This window comes from Nicotiana tabacum, chromosome 19 (genome assembly GCF_000715075.1).
Source record: "Nicotiana tabacum cultivar K326 chromosome 19, ASM71507v2, whole genome shotgun sequence".
In the NCBI taxonomy this organism is placed as follows: domain Eukaryota; kingdom Viridiplantae; phylum Streptophyta; class Magnoliopsida; order Solanales; family Solanaceae; genus Nicotiana; species Nicotiana tabacum.
Window position 1 is genome coordinate 98,688,568 of NC_134098.1, and position 17,918 is coordinate 98,706,485.

Genomic DNA, 17,918 nt, shown 5'->3' on the forward strand with positions numbered 1-17,918 from the left:
TTGGCTAAAAAATAATCTCATGCTAAAATAAGAGGGGGGAGAGGGGGGGGGGGACCCATTTCATAAAATAAAAGATAAAAAAAATTGAAAGTGGGTGAAATGTTTACATGTAATCGGTTAAAATTTAATAAGAAAAAGGGATGCATAAACATGTTAAACTATGAGAGAAAAAAGGACTTCAAAACCTAAAAGGAATGGAAAGAAATCTTAAATATTAGGAAAATAATTAATTATCTATTCCTAAATATAAGAAAACTAATTAAATATTTATTCTTAAATTAGAAAATATTAAATGACCATTTTGTCTAACGTGAAATTAAATTTTAAAGAATAAATAAGGCGAATATGCTTTTAATATAAAAATAAAGATAGATAGATAGTAGATAAATATAAATAGATATAGATTGGACACTTAACTTCCAAACTTTCTTATCGAGCCTCTGTGGCTTGTGTTCCTAGGAAATGGCACTTCTAAAGTCTATACTGGGAAAGATTCTCCTTGAATGTCAGTCGATAATGCATACTCAAAACTGAGTAAGAATGGTGATTGGTGGGTTATTTTCATCTAAACCATTGGGGTCGATTGGTAGGGTGTATAAGAATAATGTTGAATAAGGTGTATTAGTAATGCATGAATTAGTAATGCATGAGTTAGTAATGCAAGCATTAGCTATGCAGAAATGAATCATTTCTTATTCATTGTTTGGTGTGATGTATTAAAAATTAAAATCTATTGCATAATTTTTAAGAAAATTATTTGTTTACAAAAATGTCTTCCATATTATTTAGCTTCAAGAGACTTAAAGGATAATTTTGCCTTTAACCATGCTAATGCATGCATTAATAGCCTTGGTATTGCTATGCATTAGCTATACATAGGATAATACCAAATAGAATGTATAACTAATGCTTGTATTAGTTATACATAGGTTGAAAAAGTGTACCAAACAAAGTTTTACTAATACACAAAGCTAATGCATGCATTATTTTCTCTAATGCACTCTACCAAACGACCTCTTAGCCTGTTAATAAAACTTATTTTCCATCTGATAATCCATCCTCCCCCCCCCCTGCCCCAGGGGAAGAAATTTTCAATGAAATAAATAAATTAGCTTTAGAACAGTGTATTCTATTTTAGTACTATCCTTAAGATCCTCGAGCACGGTATTTCATTGAGACCACAGATCTTGCATGTTGCAAAGAGTAGAACTCAATTTATAAAGAGTTCATTGCAGAGTCAATAGAAGTATCGTTCTCGTTTACACGTACACTAATTAATGTCTATTGGAGTGAAACGCTAAAAGGAAGACGTGGATCATTCATACACAAACCAAATAAACAAAATTGGTAATATTGCGAAAAACATTTTGTACTTGAAGTGATCGGGATAGATTGAGTGGTGACCCCAGTGATGAGAGCTCCTCTACATTCTATAGGTGTAAAATCCTCACAAAATCCTTCATTTCTCATTCCTATCAGGGACCTCCACCCCTACCTATCCCGAAAATAATAGTAATAATAAGAGCAGGGATGTCGCAGTTGTTATCTCTGAGGTGATTGCTGTGTGTTTCTTCTGAAGGATCATAATAGAAGACCATCCTCTCATCCCCGGCCCCTGCACTCTGTAATATGGTTAGAAAGCAAAGTGGAGGGTATAGATGGAACTCGAATTATGAAGTTCAACATAGAAATTTCCCTTATCCATCCTCAAGGATCTCTTTGTGCACGTGCATGCATGCGGTGCTGCAATACTTGTAATTATATCTGTGAAAGGGAACCTTGCCAGCCAATGACCCGTTACAGCAAGAACATAGAATGTCAGTTGCCGAGCCACTTGGAGCAGAAACTGAGCCGGTGCCTTGAGCTTTGAGGGCTGCCGCAGCAGCTAATCTTCTCTCAGCTGCAGCTGCTCTTTTTTCCCTTTCAGCATCTTGAGCTCTCCTTACTTCCTCCTGATTGGCAAAACAATAAAGAAAACATATCAGAGACCAATTCCCATTCGAGCAGTTATAAGCGCATAACAAGAATACGGCAGAAATATGTTCTATGACCTCTTTTGATATTTTTGCTGAAAGACTAGAATGAGAATGTCCTTTAAGAGCTGAAGCAGCAAGCATTCCTCTCCCAGATTCAGATGGAGCAGTTTGGACTTGAGCAGCCTCAGCCTGCAAAACTATTGTCAGAATGCTGCAAGATAGAGAGAGATAATAGGAATAAACAAATTAGCCCGTGTGTGGGTGCTTAAGAGGCAAATGAGAGACTTCTAGGCTGCTTACCGTTACTCTTTTTTTTCCTCATCAGAGTGAGAACAAAAAAGAAGGAAAAGACACATTTGATGAACGTTGAAGAGAATTTCTTGACAACCGAAAAAAACAACTCTAGAACTTTGCTTCTTAATTCATGCCATGCAATCCGACTAAAGCAAGAAGATGAACCAACAATTATTTTTGCAAGATAGCACTAAGACAGGATGCGGAAAATTGTTCGGATTCATAAACTACTAGGAAAATAAATTATACATCACCTGAGCCTTTTTTTGCTTTGCTTTCCGCAATTTCTTCAACTCCTTTGCCCTAGCTTTCTTCTTAGCATCTTTCTCTGCCTGGGGAGAGAGAAATACAATTGTACATATTAGATAGCCACAATGCAGCATAAAACATATTTTCACTGATTGGCTTATTCAAAAACAGATTATTTGCAAAACAGTGTCATTAGGAACAATCAAGTACACTTCAATTCATCTATATTTGCAATGTGCCTCATACAATACTTTTTAAATGATGGAGAAGCTCATCACATTTTCTGACTTCCTTGACATATTAAGAAGAGAAAGTGACCAATATTATAGAGCGTTCAAATAAAGTGTATTAATCCGTTTTTGATACACGCCTAATGACACTGTTTTACACTTCCTAAATGAGAGAAACAGTCTTACAATCTTCACAAACATTTCTGAAAGAGATAATAATCGCTTGAACTTTCTAATTCAAATCCCCCAATCCTGACTCAGAGATCGGAAAACATCAGATAGAGCGTCTGCAGAAGCAACAAAAGTAATAACGACGACGTCTAAATCAATTTCCTATATAGTCCTATGTCCTAAATATAGGATCCTCTTCAAGAATATTATGTTAACATCCTTAAATATAGGAACCGGGGCAGAAAATTACACCGGCCATTTGTCACCCCCTAAAATAATGAAGAAGTTACCTGTTTAGCAGCTTGTGTTTCCTCCATTTCTTTAGTCAATGCGCTAGGCACCTTAGCAGCATGCCAATCCCATTTGTCAACGTTTGATGCCATGAAGCGCCTAAATGTGTTTCTCACTTCTTTTTCAGTTGCAAGCACATACGGAGTTCTCCCTCTCTCGTCTTTGAGGCAAGGATCCATACCCTGTTCTAGAAGTTCCAAAACCTTTTCAGAGTCCCCGCACTTTGCTGCTTCATGTAAAGGAGTGGACGTACCAATTGTGTCATTATCACTATCACTGTCACTTGATATGATGGCATCGCGAGATGGTGTAACACTAGAACATGCTTTGGTAATTTCCCTAGTCTCCAAATTTTCCTTCAAAACCTCCATGGACTCGTTAGACTTGCTGCTCGGACCACTTGCACTTAATAGTGACGCATCTTCACAATCAGGTGCAATTCGCTCATTTACTTCAAAGGATACTTGAGTCAACAAGCCATATATTCGTCGAGCTTCCTTGTAGGTAGGTCTTCGGACAGTCAAAGGAATATTTCTAATAACATTAGGCTGACAGACAAAATATGGTCGATCTCCGTCAAAAAACAGTTGGCGGTTGTCAGAGGGAGCACATATGAAGATACAGGACGAAACAGCAAAGTAAGGCTTCCATGAAGTGAGCAAATCTTGGATTTCCTGGTTATCAAACAGCAAAATTATCATCACAAAATATGATGTTAGCCCAGTTAAAAAAAAAATCAGCTTTCCTACTCCATAGTGCCTCTGCTCTATGTTCAATATGACAGCCAAATAATCCCCCTCCTTTTGTTTCTTTTTCAAATCAGAGAGAGAGCCACTTCAAGTAGTAAAATCAATAAGGCAGAAGCACTCGAGCCCTCTAAAAGCCCCCGCTTTAAAGGAAACCAATATGAACTTCTTCTCATGAGACGATGTGTCAGAAAAGAAAGCTTGAAGTATCACTCAAGAAAATACCCAGTAGAAATAATCAGAAACATAAAACTAAACTAAAAATAAAAAAAAAAATGCATAGAAAGCAGAAATCATAGCATGGAAAATACATAAGGGGCAAGGGCCAATTTAATCGAGAGTGTTATTTGAAAAGCTCAACCCATTGCCACCAGAAGAAAAGAGAAAAGGAGGAAAAAACGAATAAATATCATGATTAGCATTGAAAAAGGCAAGAAAAGATGTTGGCACCTGCTTGGAAGGGGGTGCTTTTGTTACTATTAAGAAATAAGCGTAATTTGGCAAGTCACACTGAATAAGGCACATATCATACTGCAACAGAATCTCTCTTATGTAAACATCAATCCCTTTACCTTTTTAAGAGCAAGTTCATTATGCCGACGAATTGATGCTCCAGCAGAGTGCGCAATCTTGCCACTTGCATCTTTTGATGACTGTTTCTTTCCAGCCTTAGCTCGTATAACATACCTAAAAGAAAGGTAAAGTAGTATAAGTTAGCCACATTCTCTCAGAAGGGATGCAGGAATATGTAAGCTCCAGATCAAGAACAAGGGAGCATGGAAAAAGAAAAACAAAAGAACCTGACTCTTAAAGCCAAGGTAGAAAACGATGACAGCAGCACTGAAATGCGTAACAAGACAAGTTAGGAATGCAGCCAAGAGAATGGACACTAGTTACAAGAGTCAACAAATCTTAAATCTCGAAATTCTAAAGGAAAGCAAAGAGGACTTTAAAATAGGACTCCTTGCTGTAAGACAGAGAGATTTGCCACATGCAAGCAAAGTGACAAACTATATAGAGAACCAAACAAGGGAACTGACTCAGTCTGCTGCTGTGGATAGAATGCTGTAGAAATCTTTTTAATAAAAAAATCAAAAGTTTAACTAGGATATGCTAAAGATTTATTAATAATTAAGAAATAACAGTAAGTACATGCGGGGAGGAGAAAATAGACATGAACCATGACCTTCTTGAAAGAAAAAATAATAAGGAAGTTCTATCCACAATCTGATACTTTTTGACTAAAGGACTAGGGCAAGGATAGACAGATACAACACTCATATCCCATTTAGTTACATTCATTCTCATTGTGGAGGATGCTAGAAGTTATGGTTTGTAATTTGTCTTTCTACCAGTAAATTTAAGCAACTTCGTGAAGCTCGTATTTGGCGCATGGTTATACAAACATGTTTTGTTTATTTAATTTTTTTGCTCCAAAAGATTTTTAAATTGCAGACAATATTTGATTATTTCTTTACCCTCGGAATCTAGAGGATACACATTTTTTTGTAAAGTAGTCAACAGAACTAGGCGTCCAATAACTGCAGAGCGTGGATTCGTTATTGATGCACTATGCAGGGATCAAATGGTTAAACAGAAACTATACCAGAAAACGATTTAAAATTTTCTCATCTACTATTCAGAGTAAATTATCAACAGATTCTCACAAGATATAAGAAAAACTTGATTAGCGTAGTAGGGACTAGGGACAAAGTTCATTGCAACAAAAAGAAAAGTTCATTTCAATATCTTGTAAAAGATATTTCATTTCAATATCTTCTAAAAGATATTCTTCGAACTAGTTGTTTTGGCACGAAGATAATTGTACAAAAGAAGCATGCCACTTTTTAATACAACAAAAACTCTAACCTGTGGAATGTCTTATGTGCCACAACTGCAGTACCATCAAAAACACAGCCTGCAAAATGCCCACCTCTTGCAAGCAACATGATCCTCAAACGGGTATTATCCCTTGGTTCATGTATCAGATATTTCAACTTCTCAGTCACTTCACTTTCTGTCAGATGAATCTTATTCCTGATATCATCTGCAGCAAGCGTCTTCTTGTTCTCAAACAAAATGTTCTCTGACTCATTCAGGAGTAAAGTCTTCCACATTGAAAGGATCTCCCCGTCATGCAATTTTAAAAATATTTTATTCTTAATATCTCCAATTATTCTTCGCTGCAGATCATTTGACCGACCAGATTCTTTGTCATCATCTTCATCATCTGATCCAGAAATACTTGATAAATCATAATCCTTACATAGGGAATCAGATTTCATCTCATCAAAGTCTTCCTCCTTTATAGTGTCTCTCCCAGCAATGCTTAGCTTTATCTGATATCAGTACTGACAAGAAATTACTATAACGAAAATATGAACAACCACTTTAATGGTATCAGCACCTTCAGGAACAAAGATATTGACAAAAAGCTGGAAATGATATTTTCCTTTTTGTAGCACTGGAGAAGAGGGAGAGGATGCAGATTGGAAGCTTTAGAGGCAGATTAACCAAGTGACAATTTCAGAAACACAAGCTAATTTGAAATGCTTCTAGTGCAATGATGAATAACCTTTGGTTGTAAAGTTCTAGCACAGCCATCTGTTTCAATTGCCACTCTGGTCATGTGGAACGAATGATTTTATTTTGTAAACCTTTATAAGCAAGATCATATCGAAGAATCTGAAGCTGTTTTCTAGAGGTGATTTCAGATATCAAAGTCATGCAACGTTCACCTTATTGTATTAGATGAAGTATTAATAGATAAAACATTCTTTCGACTTACTTCATAAAATAAAGGTATTCTTTTGCTGAACATATTGAAACCAATTCCCATAACCCCAGCTCCTAAATTCTACTAGTGATACATCATAAGCCTAGATTATCTCATTTCAAAAGCTAAAAAGTACAAATATTGGGATATTGTCTAAAAGTTGCTAGTTCCAAAGGGATACTCAATTAACTAAACCAAAATACCGTAAAAAGAGTTTGTTACAAGGTCATTATATTGTGCTTTCTTGAGGGTAAGCATTTAGTTTTTGAGAGTACATCTCTAAAAGTTCCCTCTTTGTATATCACTTACTACTGTCTTTGGTAATCAGAAAAGAATATAAAAATTAATTTGAGGATAAAAGGAAAAGATTAAGTATCAACTACTAGCAATAAGTTGTGCCTAACCAAAAAAAAAAAAATTCGAAATCGAGTATAAAGATAAAAATCATATATGTATCAGTCCCATAGCTCGAAAGGTGCTAATTCACATCAATGCTCAACTTCAAGAATAAGGCACGGAAAAAGCAATCAATTAAACTTCTTATTTTACGTTTGTCAATTACAAAATCCTCACACTTCACCTTACAAAAAAACCTCACACCTAATTAGCGTTATCCTATGAAGACAGATTAAAATATCAATCAACTATGCCTCAGTTCCATATCAGTTGAGATCAGCTCAAATAGTCCTATATATCCATTCCGCTCTATACAGGCCCATTTCAATCCAGCATGATAATATATAAAATTTATCAAAAAACATAATTTCAATAAAAGAGAGACGAAAGAAAATTAGTACGTTTAGTCGATGAATATCGGATTTGAAGTGAGAGCGCTGGTCATGGAGAGACTCAAACACCGCTTTACAAGTATTGCAGGACCACCTCTGTTTCGCGTTATTCCTATTATTACTCGAACTCTCCGTGTTCTGCGCATCCTTTTTGGATTCGTCATCAATGGATACGTCGTCTAGGGTTTTGACTGAGAGACTTTCGAGTGGTTCGACTACGTAGAGTGGCGACGCTGATGGAGATTCGAGGAGGCGGCAGGAATCAAAGAAGTTCGGCGGTAGTTCGAAGATTGAACGGTGCCGTTTTACGTCGGAGATTGGTTGCCTGAATTGAACGCGGCGATGCTGGGCGGCGGCGGCGGAATATGGAGCCTCCGTCGACATTATGGCAACGATTGATTAATCCAAACAGGCAGTAATAGTGGTTCAGTGTTTGAATATAATTTTAAAATAAGGAGAGAGAAAAAGAGAAAAATATCGGGGGTAATAGCACCGGAGGTTCCTGGGGTTTTAGACAAGTACAGATACACCACTTAGCATGTAAGTTATGACATGATTAATTATTTTAAATTAGTTATTTTATTTTTTTATAGGATAAAAAAATATTTTAATTTTAAAATAATTAATTTTAAAATTAATTATATTATAATTTTCTACCAATCAAATATGTGAATACTAACTATTCCTTAAATTTAGTCCCCAGGTTTTCTGTCAACTCAACCCCTCTTGGAATTTTCTTCTCCCTGAATGGTGAAGTGTTGCTTAAAATTAAGTCGTGGGATATTATAGAACAATTTAATTCCATTTTTGCGAGTATTTGGGTGTGGTTTTTCGATAGCTTTTTATTTTTAAAATTATTATTAAAATCCTAAAACATAATTGTAGACTTCATAGTTCATATGAGACTAAAGTCAAACGGACAACAAATATGAGCTAGTTCAGTTCTAATTCCCATAGTTGAGGGAAAAATATAAACCAATTATTGAGTACGAAATTCAAATTAAGGTTTCTATTTTTTTAATAGTTGATGGGGGTTATTTTTTTGCCTTTTCCCTTAAATTAATAGAGTAGAATTGATTCAATTGACTAAAAATTTCTTTAATACTATTAAGCTATTTAACAATAAAAAGAAGAGAAAATTACATAATAAATCACGCCATAAGCTGATGTTGCCGTTTTTTTAGCTTAGTTACAAGTTTGCAAATGTGTAGCCCAATGTCAATAAGCCCAAATCTAAAAAAAGATTTTTGTTTTTTTTTATCTTCACATCTTCGTCTTCAGGCGCGAAATATTTGTGAGTTTCCATTCTCCTTCTTCCTCAAGCTTATATATACCTATCCTAGCTACAACAAATAAAAAACAGACGCGAAAAACCTAAAATATCATCTTCTTCAATGCTAATCTTGTTAAATTTTGAATATGATTTTGTGAGAATTTTGGAGAGGATATTGTTTAGACATACTAGAAATAGTCTAAGGAGGTTATATACCAAGTTTGAAGTCATTTGATAGAGATTTGGACTAGTTTTGGATAAGAATTGCAAATGAAAATCGTACAAGAAGTTTGTCAGAGACGCTTACGCAATTTTATACAATATTATACACTTTTATATTAAGAGGTACATTATGTATAGAGTTGTATAAAAGTGTACAAAGACGTATAAGATGGGTTATTAGGCGTAGAAATGACACAAGGTAATCACTCTAAAGGGCTGCTATTTAGGAATTAGCCATTGCATCATCAATTTCAGTTTTTCAAGACAAAAATGTCTTGAATTTAAGATTTTTAGTTTAAATTTCATGACAATAACATCCCTGAGAATGAATATATGTGCACTTGCCCCCTGTTTGGCCAAGTGATACGGGCTGTAATCTTTTTTAACATTCTGTTTGGATTATTGTTACTCATCGCTTTATAATGTATTGTATTGTATTGTATCGTTTTATGAATACACGTTCGGATAAACTGTATTATTTATTGTTGTTAAATAATATTTTATTGTTTCGTTTGACTGTATCATACTGTACTGTAGCTGATAAGTTTACTAAAATAATTATTTAAATATTAAAAATTATCAAGAATTATGAATAAAAATAATTTAAGAAAATCTCTTTCTAATAATTTATCACAAAATATGTCTTATAAATAGATCAAGAAATTAAATTCATACAAATTCTAACAAAATTAGTAGAACAAGTTAATAATATTAAAAATAATAATAAGTACACTCCATTCCTAACTCGATCATAATAATAATAAAAATAAAATTTAAAATGGAGTTAACTATCATTAGAAAAAAAATAAAGAACTATGATAAAGAAAGGGACGAGGGAATAGGCAAAACAAAGGAAGAAAGATAATTAAAATTGGAGTTAAAAGCAAACTAGGAGAAAAAACGAAACAAAAGAAGGCAAAACACCTTTGACGTTGGAGTTGGAAGCGGTAGAAGTTCCGAAAAAAAAAGGGCCGAAAACAAAGTAGGTTTATAGGTTGGAGATTTGGAGTTTAAAAAAAAGGTAAAGAGTAAAATAGAATTATGGAGTAATAAGTTAGGGCATAATTGAAAAAAAAAGTAAATATTCCTACCACACCGAATCGGTTGTTTAAAAAAGTAAGACTTTTCATTGTTCCGGAATAATGGATTTAACAATACAATACAATCAATTTTAATGAAACAATCAAAACAAATATTATTTTGGGATAGCAATACAATACAACAACCATCCAAACAAGTTGTCAAAAGAAAAGGTTTTTCCTTGACAAATAAGAAAAAAGAAAGTGATCGATGATATAAATCATTCAACGGGATGAATAAGTCGCATCAAGTTAAATGAAGTATTATCCAGACATGTCGTCAAAGACATCTCATAAATTTCGAGCGCATAAGTCATCTGCTTTGAATTCTGAAACTTACTACTTATATAGTTTCTCTTTGAAAAAATTTCTAGCCGGTTCGAGTCATTTATTCCAAAACCATTAAGCCATTTCTTCTACTAACTCTAGGCTTCTCTCTCATCAATTCTAAGGTTTTTTGTCATCCGGACCGGACAGCGCCTCTCTATTAATATTTCAACGTCAACTACAATTCAATTTTGTTGTGAGGTTACACCCAATTTTAAATAAAACAACTCATACTTTCCAAATTTAGAAAAAATGAAAAACACAAGCGATGGTTTACCTTGGATCCATTTAACGTTTTGCATTTTTCATTCTCTGGATTGACGCAGTGGAATTTTGGCCCAAGAGGCAATAGATGAGAACGTTGCCGTCAGGATAGTGGTTATGTTATATTGTTATTAAAACATGACTTTTAAGTGTAGCTCCCCAAGTTTTACGAAAAAATCAAAGTCCAAAGAGTCCTTGACATTCTAAATTATGTGGGAATTCTCTTCTAAAATTATGCAAAGGGAACCAGTTCAATCAGTTTACAAAAACATCTGACTAACATTTAAATGAATTCAAGGCAAGTTTTTAAGTTACTACACAGCTATGATTTCTTCTATACAACAACATTTAAGTGAATTCAAGACAGTAGTTAAGTTATAACAAGCTTGTGCAGCATTGAATGAACTACCTTGCTATATATGCGTCCTATGAAGCAAATATTGGAGTAATGATCGAATTGCATAACATACAACCAGCCATCACGATTAAGACATGTCTTCTCCTTTTGACTTTGTATTAAGTGTGTGGTGAGATGATTGGAATCGCTTCACTCTTAAATAAAAGTGTCGAGTTGAAGCTCCGAGAATAAAGACTTATTGGTAAGGAGCTAAACTTAAATGGATTCAGTCGACGCAAATCTGAATTATTCAAGCTATTAAATTCCGAATATTGAATATCTAAGGGACAAAAGAAAAAGGATCTGTTCACAATACAAACAAAAGTAGAGACCACTTCCATCGACAAGATGTTATTGGAACTTGCCTTATTCATCTTTCCACTGCACCCTCTCAAGTGATAGCAACGGTAATATGCCCATAAGGCCATAACATAACATTACCCTCTACTCTTTAAGTGTTTGTTTGGTTTTTTTTTATTTTTATTGTGGTCCATAATATGTGATTTTTTCAGATATTAAGAAAAAATTAATTTCTTTTTTTCAAAGTTGTCCTTGACGTAAAGAATCTAGGAATAGTTTGTTATATTTCTAAAGAACAAATTAAAATTAATATGGTCAATTTCATTGTTAATTAATGATAAAAAGTAAATTCTTTAATATGTGTCTCCCAACCAAATATATATATATATATATATATATATATATATATATATATTTGAAGGGGATCGTAAATAGTAATGTATTTGAAATCCATATCATCCACAACGTTCCATTGGTAGGTATTGGAAACTGCCAGTTTATCCACACGAGCTATAGTGTTGTTTGTTTTATTGGAAAGACAAATTCCCACGCCAATACATGATTATCAACAACCACAAATCACTTGCATACCATCAGATTTTATGATTCCACAGAAGGAGCTAAAAAATCTGCAATGTTCGTGCTCATTTATAGCCATTTGAATCTAAAACACTGTCACCTTGAACTGATATCAACTTAGGTGCATTCCGTCTTAGTAATTTGGCCAAAAGCTTACATCACTAAAAATAAAAGAAATCTGGGGGGTTTACTCTTCACTTCCTTGTTGACTTTCACTGAGACTATTACGTACTATTTTAAATTCTTGCAAGAGTTTCTTCTTCAAAATAATTAATGTCCAACTCCTTATAAGTCGTGACGTTCTATGGTGATTTTCGGTTTCACTTTTTGAGGTAAACAAAAATAAGTATTCGAATTGATATTTGTACCAACTAAGTCAACTTATTCAAAAAGTGTTCTAATCGTGATTAAAATTCAAGAGTTCAACGGCAAATAGTAATTCAAGCAACAATTTAAATTGTCAAGACGACGACGACGACAACAACAAAAGACCAGTAAAATCCCATAAAGTGGGGTCTCGATTAGTGTATACGCAGACCTTACCCCTTTATAGGCTAAAATCCGTCTTCAAAATATTTAGCGTAATATGACATTAACGAAAGTTATCGGTCGAGCTCGCCCAAAACGCGACGAGGTCAATGGCCGAGGTGCCGACATGAGTCGTGGTCAAGATATCGACGGTTATCGCAATCAAGATGTCAGCAAGAGTCGGGGTCGAGATCGACTGTTGATGATAGGAGTTGTAACGACTAATTTGTCAAGATAGGGTACTAAAAGGGAATATTCTAGTGAATTTTTCCTGCATTTGTACTATTAGGGTTTCCTAGGAAAAATGCCTCATATATATAGAAAGAAGAGATAATGAGAGGGACATGTAATATTCATTTTCTGATAAGAACACTTTTGAGAAGGAGACTTTCCCTCTTACAAAAACACAAAGATTCTTGTTGATATTGTTCTCCACTTTTCCATTAGATTCGAGGACCGTTCATGCGAATCTTAGATTTATCTATCATCCATCATTGTCAGACAAGTTATTCGTTCAACCCATCCATTATCGGGTGAATCATTCTCCTTATTTACTTAAATGTCATTTATTGACATTTATTGTTAGTTATATCTTCCTTAATGTTCTTGCTTTAAGTGGATCCTATATTTATTGCCACCAGTCATATACGGAATCTGTTCCAACTAACATACGTCTTAGTGGTTAAATATCTAGAGTTATTATCCTTGACTAGATTTAACCCCTCACTATATAAATTTAATAGTTTAAATCAAAAATTATATTCTTCGGTCAAACAATTTGGCGCCGTCTATGGGGATCTTCTAGCTAAGCTTTTTAGTTTCTTCTAGATCCACAACCGACACTGGTTACTGACAAAAAAAACAAGAGAAAAACCTTCTTCTCTTTACATGCACAGATCTAACGTGGCAGGTAACAGAGAAGAAAGAACGAGAATAATGAGTAACCTCCCAACCAACCTCATGGACATCATCCATGAGAGCTCTGAAGTAGTAGATAAGGACACAACGCTCAATGTCTCTCCTAGGCGAGGTGGATCACCCCCTCCCCGCTGCACCATCACAAAATCCCATGGCAAGACTACCTTCACATCCGTGGGAGAGGAGACACCGCCAACGATAAAGAAGCTCCTTGAGGCTTGGCTAACTGATACATTGACCATCGTCCTCTATCAACCCGTTCAAGTCGCGACCGCGGTAAAGGCGAGATCAAGTGTCGCACCATCAGTGGACGAGCAACGTGATCAACCTTCTCCACCCACGATGACAGGTATTACTCATAGTGTTGTTAATAATGCAGGCGATGACGCTCTCACTGCCATTCTGAGAAGAATAGAGGAAATGGAAAACGAGAACAAGACACTTCGAGATCAAATGAGAGAGCACCAAGAAAGGGTCGATAAAATACCAGGCATTCCTAAGTTATTGCTGAAGAGAGACATCGTTTGGTTCGTCGAGAAGCCGTACAGTTACAGCGCTGCACCACATGCCATACCAAAGACCTTTAAAATGCTGCCTTATCTGAAAATATATGATGGCACAACCGACTCTGAAGATCATGTGACTCATTACGTCATCGCCGAAAATGCAATGATCTCGCCAAAGGACAAGTATCCTCCATTATGCTAAAGAAATTTGGTGAAACCCTCACAGGAGGTGTATTAACCTGGTACTCGCAGGTGCCAGCGCATTCCATCGAAACCTTTAAGGAAATGGCCGACAAGTTCGTGACGGCCCATGTCGGGGCCAAGAAGGCCGAGGCAAGAGTGAATTATATCTTTGCTATCAAAAAATCCCCGGGAGAAGGACTGAGGGACTTCCTCGCCCATTTCAATAGAGTGAGAATTACTCTGCCCAATGTATCAGAAGGAATGGCGGTAGTCGCTTTTCAAAACGGGGTGAACAGAAATGGCTCGAGAGCGACAAAAAAATTATTAAGTCGGCTCATGAAATACCCCCTAAAAACTTAGGACGAAATACATAATGCATATTATGCCGAAGTACGAGGAAACGAAGACGACCTCAATGTGCCGACTCATCGACTGACCTCAGTATAAGCAGAATCCAGAAAAGATCGGAGAAGTGATATCAGGAGAGATCTGGCGACCTCACGACCGAACCGGGAATGGTATCTCCCATATGTCAGGACTACTGATGTATCCTCACCTCGCCATAAAGAGGGCCACCCCGATCAAGAGCAGGGACTCACCGGAATGAAAGAGGTATGCCCCATTTTTATCTGCTCACAATTTTTGACGTGTCTTCTACAGAGATCGTCTACGCCTTGGAGAAACTCGGACCAAAGGTAAAGTGGCTGCAGAAAATGAGGTCAGACCCTAATACCAGAAAAGCAAACGCCATCTGCAAGTTCCATCAAGAGCGAGGACACAAAACCGAAGATTGCATCGCCCTAAGACATGAGGTCCTAAACATGCTGCGATAGGGACACCTAAAAGAATTACTGAGCGATCGGGGAAGAACCAACTTTGTCAGGGGACGCGAACAACATCAAGGGCCGTTGAAGCCACCCTCGCCAGCCCGCACCATCCACATGATCATCGGCGGAGGAGACGACGTTTCCATCAATAGCGTGAAGTTCACCATGACCTACAAGCTCAAACGGTCGATCACCCATGAACGGTATGATGAACTCGAAGAAAGTATCACCTTCGATAAGTCAGATACCAACGGTTTGGCATTCCCTCTCTATGACGCTCTTGTTATTACTTTATAAATTTTAGATACTGATGTAAGACGGATTATGGTAGATGACGGGAGCGGCACATGTATTATCCATCCCCGAGTACTCACACAAATGAAACTCGAGGACAAGATAGTACCACGCTGCATCACACTAACATGCTTTAACAATGCAGTTGAACGAACATCTGGCGTGATCCCACTCCCCGTCCTGACAGGTGGCGTCACACTGGAGACCATGTTCCACATCATGGACCAGGATAAGGCATACAACGCCATAATAGGGCGACCGTGGATACACACCATGAGGGCCATACCCTCCAACTTGTACCAAGTCATCAAATTCCCAACTCCATGGGGCATATTCAGCATAAGCGAGGAACAACGCACATCCCAAGAGTGCTACCGCATCACCCTAGATTGCACGACCACTCACGAATGAAAGACAAAGAGAAGAAAGCATAGCAATCAACGGGGTCGAGGTCGGTAAGCGATGATATCGAGGACGTCATCAGAGATCTCGATGTGGCCGAAGCCGCAGGATTGACCATAGAGGACCTCGACCTCGTTCAACTAGACATCAACAACCACAGCAAGAAAGCTTACATCGGCTGCAAACTCCAACAACCGGGTAAGTTTCGCAAATTTCTAATTGCTAATGCGGACTTGTTTTCTTTTAGCCATGCAGATATGCCAGGTATCCCAAAGGAGATCACCACACACAGATTAAAAGTCGACTCACTCTACCCCCGGTAAGGCAGGTTCAATGTAAGTTCAACCCCGCAATCAATAACGCGGTGCGCGAAAAAGTGGAAAAACTATTGGAAAATGGTTCCATCAGGGAGTCGAAGTACCCTCAATGGATCGCTAACGTGGTCATGGTGAAAAAGAAAAATGGTAAGGGGTGGATTTGTGTAGACTTCACCGATCTAAACAAAGCCTGCCCCAAGGACTCGTTCCCATTACCCCACATCGACCAGCTCATCGACGCGACAGCCAGGCACTAGTTCATAAGTTTGTTGGATGCCTACTCGGGCAACAACCAGATCCTTTTGGCGGAAGAGGATCAGGAAAAGACCACCTTCATCACCCACCAGGGGACGTACTGCTACAGGGTCATACCTTTCGGACTGAAAAATGCGAGGGCAATTTACCAAAGGTTGGTGACCAAGATGTTCAAAGAACAACTCGGAAAGACGATGGCGGTATACATCGACGACATGCTGGTCAAGTCCAAAAGAAGAGAAGATCACATCGACCACTTAAGAGAAGCATTCAGTATACTCATGCAATACGACATAAAACTGAACCCCGAGAAATGTGCATTCGACGTGGCCTCAGGGGAAGTCTTGGGTTTCCTAGTATTGCAGCGGGGTATCAAGGTCAATCCCGACCAAATCAAGGCCGTCGAAGGTATACCAGAGCATTTGACTACCAAAAAGCAAGTCCATAAGCTAACTGGCCGAATAGCCGCTCTGTCAAGGTTCATCTCGCGATCCTCTGATATCTGCCACAAGTTCTTCGACGTAATCAGAAAAGAGAACGGCCTCCAATGGACCCCTGAGTACATCCAAGCACTAAAAGAGTTAAAGGTGTACCTATCCTCGCCACCATTGCTCTCAAAACCGGAACCAGGACAACCTCTTCTCATCTATCTCATCGTGTTCGAAGTAGCATGAGCGCAGTCTTAGTCCAAGAAAATAAAGGTATGCAATCTCCCATCTATTACATTAGCAAGACACTAGTCGACGCCGACCTCTCAATCCTATACACTGACGGCGCATCTAACACATCGGGTTTCAGGCTGGGACTCGTACTCGAAGTCCCAACAGGCGAAGTGATTCGCCAGTCCATAAGATACCCGGACATGACTAACTATGAGGCCGAGTATGAAGTCGTAATTGCATGATTAAGACTAGCACTCAAATACGGGATGAAGCGGCTAAGGCTGCGCTACGATTCTCAGCTCGTAGTCAACCAAGTCACAGGGACTTTCCAAGTCAAGGAGCAGAGGTTACAAAAATACTAGAGCAAAATCTACAAACTACAACCCAAGTTTTACAAATGTCAGCTCGACCAGATTCCCCGAGCATAGAATATCGAGGCGGACGACCTCGCCAAATTAGCTGCAACCACCAAAAATATCATAACCGGAGACCAAAATGCGGTCCACCTCCTCAACTTGACGATATACCAAATTGAGGTAAGAACTATAAACCTAACTTGGGACTGGCGCAACAGTATTATTACATATTTGCAGGATGGCAGACTCTCAGTGACAAAAAAGAGGCCAAGAAGCTGCGAATGCAAGCGGCCAGGTACGACCTCGTTCACAACGACCTGTACAAAAGGACCTATGGCGGCCCCCTGGCGAAATGCTTGGGCCTAAATCAGACGTGACACTTCCTTGAAGAAATGCACGAAGGCCACTGTGGAGCTCATTCCGGCAATCTAGCTTTGGTCAGGTGCCTCATACGAGCAGGATACTATTGGCCCACCATGAAAAAAGAGGATGCGAATTTCGTAAAAAAATGTGAGCAATGCCAGAAGTACGCCCCAATGATCCACCAAGCAGGCGAACACCTATACTCAGTAACTTCCCCTTGGCCATTCATCAAATGGGGAATGGATATCGTGGGACCCTCCCGGCCGGACGAGGTAACGTACGATTTCTCTTCATTTTAATTGACTATTTCACTAAATGCGTGGAAGCAGGAGAGTTCGGCTAAAT

At 37.7% G+C, this 17,918-nt stretch overlaps 1 protein-coding gene across 2 annotated transcripts; it reads right to left on the bottom strand.

Annotated features, from left to right (window-relative positions):
• Positions 1-1,192: 1,192 nt before the first annotated feature.
• Positions 1,193-8,059, bottom strand: LOC107799232 (uncharacterized). Of its 2 annotated transcripts, none has more exons than XM_016622320.2 (7): positions 7,531-8,059; positions 5,827-6,296; positions 4,530-4,644; positions 3,211-3,885; positions 2,525-2,602; positions 2,052-2,165; positions 1,193-1,952 (listed from the first exon to the last, which is right to left on the bottom strand). In XM_016622320.2, the coding sequence occupies exons 1-7, from the start codon at positions 7,903-7,905 to the stop codon at positions 1,698-1,700; spliced, it is 2,082 nt and encodes a 693-aa protein (XP_016477806.1). In that variant the 5' UTR covers positions 7,906-8,059; the 3' UTR covers positions 1,193-1,697. The 2 variants fall into 2 exon arrangements, with proteins under 2 accessions (XP_016477806.1, XP_075094348.1); XM_075238247.1 differs by having other exon boundaries at positions 5,827-6,308; positions 7,531-8,041.
• Positions 8,060-17,918: the final 9,859 nt, after the last annotated feature.